Below are 11,412 nucleotides of genomic sequence, written 5' to 3' on the forward strand. Positions count from 1 at the left end.
GTTTAGATGCAAAATATTTTCAGGACATTGGGCTTCCATACCACTAGTGATGCATTCTGATTTTACCTTCTTTGGGGAATCATAAGACTTTACAAGTGCATACAAAATACCATACTAAGATTGACAACATCGCTTCATTTCACCTAGCAGCTTGATCACGAAACTATTCCATCATAATGGTAGAAAAGCACAGAAAAGTTCGACGAGCTGAAATGTTTGGACGACGAAATTATTAGGACTGTCTGCCAAGTTTACAGGACGTCTCAATGGTTTAGGACTGTCGGCCAAGTTTACAGGATGTTTCAATGGTTTAGGACTGTCTGCCAAGTTTACAGGATGTCTCAATCAGGGCCGATCCTAGGGTGTCGGCCGCCCGTGTGCAAAGACCTATTGTGCCGCCCCTCAAGAGTAATTTGCATATTTTGACTAATCTTTAACGTCTATATAAATCTTTCTTTGAATTTCTATGCCAAGTTCGAATTTAAAAAAAAAGGGGGGGGGGGACAGAAGAATGATCTTATAAAAAGGGAGAAATTTTTTATAGTAAGAAACTCCTTAGGTACAAGTTATATTTTTGAAGAAAGTAATAGATACCAAAATTTACTAGTCGTAAAAACGCATTTTATAGTCTTTCTTCGGTGACATCAGGGAAGGAACGGAGGAAGGGGAAGCGTGGGGGGAGGTGTCAGGGGTTAAGGGGAGGAGGATTGCTCCAAGAAAATTATCGAAATTGGCGTATGAAAAATATTTTTAGTTAATCTTTAGTTGTGTTTGATTGCAAGGACAAAAGAGTCAAGTATAATCAAGGTGCATGGAGAAATTTTTGAAATTGACGTCAAATATCGCAATTTTAGGAACTTTTTCGAGACTTTAGGTGAAAGTAATGTCGCAATTCTTTCCTAAAATTCTTTCAAAATTGAAATCAATTTGAAGCTATTTTTTAAGACCGTAGCTTTAGGAAGGATCGACGTTCTTCCCGAAAAATCTCCGAAACTGAAATTTTAAACCCGCAATTTTGGGTACAACCTTTGTTGACGTTGCAAGAGGGAAGGAGATTTAATCGTCTCCCATCGAAAGATTTCGAAATATATAAGTTTAAAACGCAAATTTAGGCCGTCTTTGGTGACGGTAGAGGTCTCGCGGCTATCCTTCGGTAATTTCTCAGCACTATTTTTTCAAAAACCCGTTTTTGACTAGATTTGAAAACAATAGGGGAAACGTGAAAATATTCCGAACCAAATATTTTTCGGAACTGAAATCCATTATAGGCTATTTTGGGGAAGGAAGGATTTTGGAGCTCTTAAGCGGATATTTCTAAAATCGCCATTTTATATTATCTTTGGTGACGTTAACAAAACTGGGAAGTTTCTACAGATCTTTCGGATATTTTTCAACATTAATACATGAAAAATATAACTATATAGACTTTTGTCCACCTCACCTCGACGATTGATGGATATGCCCTAGCGCCGTAAAAAGTTACATAAGCCTGGCAGTTCTCCTCCGGAATTCTTTAGAAATATGTCCCAAAATCGTTATTTTAAGCATTGTTTGATAACGATGGGACTAAGAGCGGGCGGGGGTTCAGTGTGCCCTCACGAACTGTGTTTTTGAAACTGAAGTCAATTTGAGGCTAGTTTAGGCAGGAAGCTGTGGCTCCACGGAACCGTCTAAAAACGAAATTTTCAGGTATAGTGATTGCGTTGGAGAAAAGGGGGATCCGGGGTCTTTCCCAAAAAGTTCTTGAAAATGATGTTTAAAAAACGCAATTTTAGTTTGTTTTTCAATACGTTAAGTGAGAGGGGGTGGAATTAGGGGCTTCTCTAAAGACGATAATTGAGACTGTCTTTGGTAGTAATGTTTGCGAATGGATTTCGGGGTCCTCCACTGCAAAAATTTCGAAAAATGCCGAAGCAATTTTATATGACGTTTGATGATAGAAAGGGCTGTCGTCTGAAAACACGTTTTGGATTTTGGAGCCAGCATTTTTAGGCTATGTTTGGATTAAGTTAAGCTGGAAGAGGTTAATCAGAGACTTAATTGGGTCCTTAAGATCGATGGTTCAACCAGCGAAATTTTCCAAAAGTAAAGTCCTAGAAACGCAATTTTAAGCCTTCTTTAGTTTCGTCAAGGAGGTCATGGCATCCTTTTAGATCTTCGTTTTGGAGCTACATTTAAATTTGCTTCCCGGGGCAAGGGTCCTGTCCTCCTACCTGATCTGAAACCGGGCAGTTCATTCAAGATTTTAATTAGAAAAATTGTCGAAAAGGGGGAAAAGTACAACATTTTAGTTCGTCATTCATATATGTTACTCTCAAGGGAGTCGCAATTTTCCACTTTCTCTCCACGCATCCACGATTGTTAAACACAGAGTTTGTTACATAGTTTGTTGTTTGAAATGCTTGCGAGAGTATCTAATCAATAATGCTTTTTTTTAATAAATAAAATATGTCTTCATTGTTTAGGTCTATAAAAGCTTGGGGGGTAAACATTAGTGGCCGCCCTCGGTGCTCCTTTTAGACGGCACCATTTCATGCTTTAGAAGGGGGCCTTTCCCCTCCCCTGTATCCATGCCTGATTACCGGTTCTGTCACAAACTTTGCAACCAAATGAAGCATGTGTGTTAAGAGTAGATAATAATGGACCAACACAATGTTCCCTAACATTCTATTTTTCTTAAACTATGTATGCTATGCTGTCGGGAAATCGACACATACTTTGACAATTGAACATTTAAAAATCAGCATATTTATTCTGCTTATTATAAGTTATCTTATGCAAAATTCTTCAAGAATTTCTCACAATTATAAGAACTATATGATGCGGCCTGCGGCCGCCCCTTGCTTTGGCCGCCCTTGAGCGGCGCACACTCTGCACACCTACTAGGATCGGCTCTGGTCTCAATAATTTAGATGCAAAACATTTCCAGGACATGGGCTTACACACCACTAGTGCAGTTTGATTTTACCTTCTTTAGGGAGTCATAAGTCTTTAATATGTACATATATGTACATATCTTTAATAAGTACATACGAAATATCATAATAGGATTGGCAACATGGCTTAAAACAGGGTTCAGAGTTGTTGACCCTCATACTCCGTTCGCTCGGTGCGCCCTGTTTCCTACACAGTTGAATCCCGTTATAACGAACGTCAGGGGACAGCAAATTTTGTTTATTGTAATGGAACTCAAGCAAAGAAATGGAAATTAAAACGAGACAAAATACTTCGCTGAACCGGATATTTCTTTGTGTCGCTATATTTTACTGTATTTCTATTCAATTTTCTGTTTTCTATCCGTACTCTACGGTTCATACAGTTCTTTTACTGAATTCATCGGACAACGTAATTCTGATTTGCAACCTTAGTTTTATTTAGTATTTTATTGGTTGTTTTGGCCAATACAAGCAGGAGTGCCCACGTGTGGGAAGGTTCGCAGACTGCACCATTGAATTTTTTATGGGGGTTTGTTTTGAGGGGTATTTTCTTATTTGGGGGGAGTGGCTCTTGCTTTGAGGGGGGAAGTCTTTACAATCTTTAGGAGGTCAACACACACGAGTATAATGATGCAAGTTTGAAAAAAAAAAACTTCAGATATTTCAGCTAAAATTCAACATGGAAGAATTTGTTACTGATGTGTCTTCACAACTACTATACCTAAATATAACACGAATTCCCTCCAAGTACTTACATTAGTAAAAAGCAAAGTTAATTTTTGTGACGCAATCGGTCTGGTAATTTCCCAAATTTTTTTGGAATTTTTCAATGGCATATTAATTATGATGAAATTTCCATGCAAACTGCTGAAATACTCTCACACCATACGCTATGAGAATACAGTCGTGGAAAATCAATAACAAAATTCCAGGATATCTGTTCAAGCGATTTCTGAGGAATAGAGCAATTTAACAAATTGGAAGCGTGAAAATTGGCACTAGTTTCGCTGTTTTATATTCGCCTTGAGTAAAAAGCTTTTAACTCAAGGCTAGAGGAAGGACAAATGTATACGAAACCAGTGTGTTAGAAACGAAGCGATTTTAAAAAGGATACTTCTCGCAAGAAATTTATTAAAAAGACTTGTATCTATTTAAAAAAAAAAAAAAAAAAAAAGATTTGAAGATTACACATGAAAGCAACGAATAAGGGCCATGTGCATTTCGATTTTTTTCTGGGCGGAGGGGGGGGGGGGGAGCGCAAAAGAATGACACTCAATTGCAATTTTTTCCGAGGGGAAAAAAATAATAAAAACCGCGGCCACTTATATGTGAATACTTTTTCTTTTTAAAGTCCGGGGGGGGGGGGGGGGGGTGCAATTGACCACCTGACACCACTAAACGATAGACAGGCCAAATGGAGACGTGCCTTGAGAACTTAAGTACTTTTTGGAAAAAAGGGACTAATTGGGAAAGCTCGTAGTACTATTTTGGTTTTGAACACTCAGAATGTTTGACGTTTTGTATTTAATAATAACAAGACATTCAATAGTAATACTTTGAACATTCCAATTTCCTTTTTACCCCCCCCCCCCCTTCTCCTCCTCCCGATTTCCACGATGTTAACTTTTTATTCAAAGTACATAAATTGAAAACACGTTTGCCGAATTTTTTAAGCCATGCTTCCTATTCTCAATGCATGAAATGTGCTTGCAGAGGCGTTAAAAATATCTCTGTGTATAACAGAAGAACAACAATATCTCCAGGTCACTATTCCAGATCATCAGGAATTCCTTTCTTTGGAAGAATTTCCATTATGGTACTATTCCTCTACAAAATTACGGAGGGAAACTCCTAGAACAGTTTTCAAGGGCGAGAATTTATTTTTTTTTGGGGGGGGGGGGCGGGAATCCAGACATTCTGATACAAAATTTAACTTCTGTCCATTAGTTTCAAGTTAAGCTAAAAGTTATGGCAGTTGCTAATTGCACACAGAAATACATATAGTCAAGTCACAGCAGGCGAATACGAATTACATTTGAAATAAGTCTCCCATTCGTAGACCCACCCGACAGATTAGGTACTTAGAGGTATAGAGAAACCAAGTGTACGAGCATCTCAATATATAAATAACGAGCTGATGTGTACATCACATGACTTCCTTTTATTCCAATTTAATGTCATTTCCCCATTACTGGCAATTTTAATGTGATTCAATAGTTTACTCTCTACATATCACCAACAATGGCCAAATTAAAACCAGATTTTTTAAAAAAAATCGCCAAATTTGTCGTCAGGTTGGCGACAAATCTTCTCAATGACTTCCTTCACCCGCTAGAAATTTTAATAAAAGCATTGTTACAGAAAGTTGAGATGAAGTACTGAATAATAGTTTGAATGGAGGAAAGCCTTCGAAGAATACGGATTTAATGTCGAAATTTAAGTGTCATAATTAATAGTTTTTAATTCATATCTCCGCTAATTATTATCATAGGATTATGTTAAATAGCCAAAGACGGGAAGATTAAGAATCCATCGATACCTGGTTTGATGGTCAGTTCACTGTCGTTCGGGAGAAGTAACTTGGACATAGATACATACATACATAGATACATACGCTCAGTTTTTAATTACATAAGAATATCGAATAAAAATAATTGATATAAATCATATTTTTTTCATCGTATTGAAACAATATATTCTTAATATTAAAGAGAAGTTATTGATCAAAAAAATAAACTTTTTTTTTTTTTTTTTAATTGTTGGGAACATCAATTTCTAGAGTCACCACAAAACTTATAGTTTCTAAAGTCAAATCTCAAACAAAACATTTTCCTCATCATATTATTTTTTTCGGGAGCGATTACAATTATTATATTGAAAGTGATATAAATTTAAGTATATTTCTTTTAGTGAAAAGCATCATATTCCCTATTAAACAATGTAAGATTTATTTCTTGAAATTAGAAAACTTGGCATTTAATTGTAGTCTGAAGAAAACGGTTCCATAATTGCATGGACATCTTGAATCTCATTCCTAAGTGCTTCCATATTATATGATTTACAATGGTAAACCTCGTGTTTTATACTGCCGCCTAAAAAAATATAATAATTGAGCGGCATAGCAAAAGGTCTAGAGAATAAGCAGAAAACTAGATTTATTTCCCTGAATCCCCCCCCCCCCCCTGCTGGTAATAAATTCTTGTCATTACCGTGCATCTAAAGTATGGCAAGGAAAAAATTGAAACTAACAAGCATTGGATAGCTAGGCACTTTTCTTCTATTGTAGAACTTCTAAACAGAAACTGATAATGGTGCACTAAATTAGAATGCACATACTTTTCCTAGAAATTTAGCGTAATGGGATGGGAGGGGGGATTCTATAGCGGTTCAAGTTATGTAACCGTTTTTGAGAAAAACGCAAATTAGTTTTTCCTCCTGTGCCAGTGTGATTCTTATCGCACTGTCACATTATATAATGTGACAGTGCGATAAGAATCACACTGCCACATTATATTGATAATGGGGCAGTGTGATTCTTATCGCACTGTCACACCTCCAGAGCACACTTGGTCATCATTAGTAGCTAGACTAGAACTGAAAATAACCGCTCGCCAACAGGCAATTCAACTGCAAATTTTTGTGATTAACTGAAATGATCCACTGGAAATTCGTAAAATAAATCGTTTTTCGTTAAAAGGGCTTAAGTCAACATTGTACGAATGTTGTTCTACGCCGTTTCAACAAAAAGTGATTCAAATAACCAACAGGCCAAGAATCATTTTTACTGTATTTATATGTATTTTATTTTTTATGCACACGTAGAAAAGATCCCAAATCCACGCATAGATATTCAATTTCACCAACCAGAATCAATAAGCAGAGATTCATTTTAAGATTGATCAATTTCTGTTAAATAATCATAACAACAATCACAGACATTTTTAACGCCCATACAAGCGTAGTTCCTGCATTGAAAATCGGAAATATGTATAGAGCATTTTCCCGTTTTATATTGCTAATAAAAATTTAGCGGATAGAATTTTTAAAAAAATTACATTTGAATGTTTCAAAAATTTTTTCAAATTCAAAACGTCAAGCTAATTGAATGCTAAAAATAGAATACATTTTTTCTATCCCTGCCTGACTTCATCTCCTCCTTCTACAAAAACATTTTATGAAATTGATCACTGTTATGGTCCTTACTGTTTTTACAAAAAACAGTAAGGACCGTAACAGTGATCCTAATAGTGCATCCTAATAGGGGACCGTAATAGTGAGGACGCCTCCAAAATGAATATCGCTCCCCTAAGAAATAACCAGGAGTATTTAACCGCCTTGAATGAAAAAAAACTCAAGCAACATCTTTGACTTGACAGCAATAAATATAGTGCAACAAGCCGTCTTCGGGGCTGCCTAAAATTAATTCAGCAGTTACTTGTTCTAAGCAAAAGTAATTGAAAAACAAAAATATTTTTTCAGCTGATTAATCAACAAAGCGGCCAACTACCGATTACTGCTGATTAATCAGTGCGTCACTAGTTTTTCAAAATTAAAAGTTAAGATTGAAGTCCTCCTCTTTAAATAACTTTGGTCCATTTTTCCCTAAGGACGAACTGAAAGCCTGTTGGAAGCCCTGAAATTGATTAAAAAAATCAATAAAGCAAGAATATCAGGACAAAAAGCTAAAAATCAGAACAAATCAGGTAATCAGGACAAAATATTTTTTTATCACGAACGCTTTTAAATAAAATAAAAATAAATAAATAAATTTAAAAAAACGACGGTACGATTAGAGCCCGTAGCCCTAGGAACGATCAAGCAAGAAAGAATTTTGGTTACAACTACTCCCTCCCCCAGCCCAGAACAAGACAAAATATAATGTAAGGATATAAAGACAGCGGTTCCCAACCTTTCTTGCCTTGTGAACCCCTTCCAAAATCTGTATGAGTTTAGCGAACCCCTTGTACACTTAGTACTAAGTGACAAGCACCCTGTCCTGTCACTAAGTTTACTGCAAGTTTTACTGTTTGTGTGTGTGGGGGGAGGGGGGATTTTCATTTTTTAATTCCGTGAGACCTTTTACGATGTTCCTCACTATAGCAACAAACAGCAATACCATTGCGCTTATTGTGTGACTCACATTTTCGGCGAAGCGCGATAGCTCTTCGTCGCACTCAAATGGTAAAGAAACTGAGCATAGAAAATTAAGTAAAGATGTTTCAAACGCTCTCATATGCTCCGTATAATTTTTAAATCAAGTTCAATCGAATTTTCCAATCAAACGGAGAAAACTGAAGCATTCACATGCTTTCATCTAAATAAATTTTATCGGCACAGACTCAATTCTACCATGCTCAACGAAAACGGTAAAAGCCCGTGCCTTGTAATGACAGACTTCATTCTTTAAATTTACAAAATAGAATGTCAGCAAGTGTTCTAACATTTGTATCCAAAAAGAATCGAATGTACGGGAGACAAATGAATAAATGGTGAACAAAAAACGCTTGAACTTGAGACTTCATCTCAAAGAAACATGTTAAATTTTCGCCATTACAATATTATTTTCGCACACCCCCTTTGTACTCTCTCGCCAGGGTTCGCGAACCACCGGTTGGGGAACGATGAATTATAAAGTAATACATAGAATGACTCGGACAGTCATCATTTACATTCTACACGAGGGTGTGTCGTAGGCTTCGCATGAATAGAATCACCGTTTGGATTGCAATATGTGTTAAACCCAAGGGTTCGGGAGGAGTTGACCCCTAAAATCTTTCCACGCCCCTCGTTGCACCCCGGTACAAACTATTTGTTCGAAGTAATAAATAAGGAAATCAATGTAACCAGTAAAATATAAACTTACGTTTGTCGGACTTTCAACTCATTTTTCTTAAATATCCTAGTTTTTAATCAGTTTATCGGAGGAATTAGTATTTGTTTCCTTTTCCCAGTTTTTTTTTTTTTCCTCTTTGTCCGAAATATTTTTAAATACCTGCAGGATTCCAGCTACATTCAAAGCGGATAGAGGAAAATGGAACATTAACATGTTTAGTGTAGTCCTTGAGAATTAGTAACTAACATTAAATTTAAACCATTCTGGAGAGAATAACATTTTCATTTTATAAAAACTATGAGCGCAATTAATGGTTCTTCAAAAATCTATAAGAAAATTTCCTAAAATTCTTATTTTTAACAAAAAGTAAGACAAAGCCTCCGTTTTTCTGCGGTACGATAACGTACCTTTTTCTTTGTAAGATGAATTTGTTCTAAAAACAATTACGAAATAAATTTTATTTTTACAACCTTTTCAAGCATTTAGTTTATTTTGTATATACAATTTAAATTTTAATAGTACCCCCCCCCCTCCCCCTTTTATTTCTCGGAAATTAACCCTTTTCCCTAAAACTCAAACTCTAGATACGCCATTGATATCAAATATTATCAAGAGCTATAAAATACAGTAGGAAGACGCTTGAAATAATAATTAATAAATTTTAATTTACCACCAAAAGAAAGTACAACGTAACGAATTAGGGAAACAGTTTATGATTACGAACTAGCTAAGAGAATGCATAGCAAAGCAATCCGTTTCTTGAGCTGATTTAATTTGGTGCATTAGATTTTGAAAGGGATGCATTTGAAAGGAAACAAGTTTTCATTGTTCAAATTCAATATAGCTCTTAGTTCTTACCGTTAAATCGACATAATTAAGCACGATGAGAAAAACCATACCCTGGAACGTAATCGCACTGTTCCTGACAAATATTTTGCTCAGACTTCTAACAAGTGCATGAAATCAATGCATGAATATTTATAAGGTTCAAAAAACAGGTCATACCTTCATAACTCTTGCGGGTGTCATTTTTATCAGAAAAGACATTGTTTGGTTTTAAACATCATTCTGCGCTCTACATCGGCATTATTCCACAGATCTTGGTGTTCTCTGCTTCTCTCTCAGCTGCCATGATATTCCTCTCTTACCGAAATCTAAATTTAGAAACAAGAGACATCTGGCGCCATCTGCTTTCTTATTTCGAAACTATATATTTTTGTACTCTCAACTGAAACAGTAGTTCGGGATTATATGAGGCTGATGCTGTAGTTCGTACACGAATGACGCTTCTCTAAAATACTTTTTTAATTGCGCAGAGCAAAATAAAATGCTATAAAATTTATAGTTCTGTTGAAAATAAGTACAAGCATGCGCTTTCCTTTAAAGGACATTTTATTCGAATTCAAATTAGAAAATAAATTACGCACGCGAGCTTTATAATGTTATTCAACATCAACTCTTCGTCAGGAAATTTTATCAAATTCATCATGTGATATCTGGCTGGGTTGAAACTGATGCACTCTGAAATTTAAAATAAATCAACAACAAAAACATTTTTTTTTTTTTAATTACAAAAATATTTTTTTTAAAAAGGAAAAGAAAAAGAAGGAGCTACTAATAATTTGGAGGCAATTTGGAAAGAACCATAATTACAAGTTTCAAATATCAATTAATTATTAATTTTCTATGCAATTAAACGTAGTTAAGGTTTCTATAAAATAAAGCTAGGTGAAACTACAGTAGAACCTCGATTAACTGAGCTTCGATTAACCGAGGTTTCTGTTAACCGAGGCGATAATGAAGTTATTTTTTTTAAATAATGTAAATTTAATCAACAAATGAATTTTAAATTTGAAATTAATTTTTTCTGGAAGTTTGTGTACATGTGTGTGTGTGTGTTTTAATTATTATTATTATTATTTTAGTGCATCTTTCAATATTTAACTTGGTGTTGCCAAGGGGTCTAAGGACCTTCAACCTTCAAAATTTTCGACTTTCTGGGAAAATTATATGCTCTGCATAATTTAAGTCTGAACAATTTGATACCTTATTTATTACAATACGCAAAAAACTTCTCAAGTTATCGTTCAAATGCGTAAGCTTTCCCCATAGAGATTTATGTTAACAACAGCTGTTAGTTATATATATAACAGCAGCTCTTTTTCTCAGATGCCGGTTTCGCGTTTTGCGTGCATGATATTTCAGAAAGTTTTTGATATATTTCCATAAAACTTTTAATGCATGTTTGTCTGGTTTGTTTTTATGATCTGAACCTAAATTTATTATTATTTTTTTAAATTATTTATTTATTTTTTTGAAATTTTATAAGTTAATATCAAAGTTTTGGGCGAAAATATAGATATTTTTTAATATTAACTTTCATTTTTAAAAATAAGTTCAGATCATAAAAATAAACCAGACAAACATGCATGAAAAGTTTTACGGAAATATATAAAAAACTTTCTAAAATATCATGCACGCAAAACGAGAAACCGGCACCTGCGAAAAAGAGGTTTAAACAGCTGCTGTTAACATAACTCTATGGGGAAAGTTTATGCAGTTTTACGATAAGTGGAAAAGTTTTTTGCGTATGGTAATAAATAAGACATCAAATTGTTCAGAATTAAATTATGCATAACATAT

At 35.0% G+C, this 11,412-nt stretch overlaps 1 protein-coding gene across 1 annotated transcript in view; it reads right to left on the reverse strand.

Moving 5' to 3' along the window:
- Window positions 1–9,872, reverse strand: part of LOC129235195 (uncharacterized) — an 83,429-nt gene extending 73,557 nt beyond the window's left edge. The window contains exon 1 of the mRNA XM_054868893.1: window positions 9,775–9,872. Within this exon, the coding sequence (XP_054724868.1) occupies window positions 9,775–9,816 (42 nt within the window). The 5' untranslated portion in view covers window positions 9,817–9,872. The remainder of the gene's footprint in view (window positions 1–9,774) is intronic.
- Between the last annotated feature and the right edge of the window lie 1,540 nt (window positions 9,873–11,412).

Source organism: Uloborus diversus, chromosome 2, assembly GCF_026930045.1.
Source record: "Uloborus diversus isolate 005 chromosome 2, Udiv.v.3.1, whole genome shotgun sequence".
Taxonomy (NCBI): Eukaryota; Metazoa; Arthropoda; class Arachnida; order Araneae; family Uloboridae; genus Uloborus; species Uloborus diversus.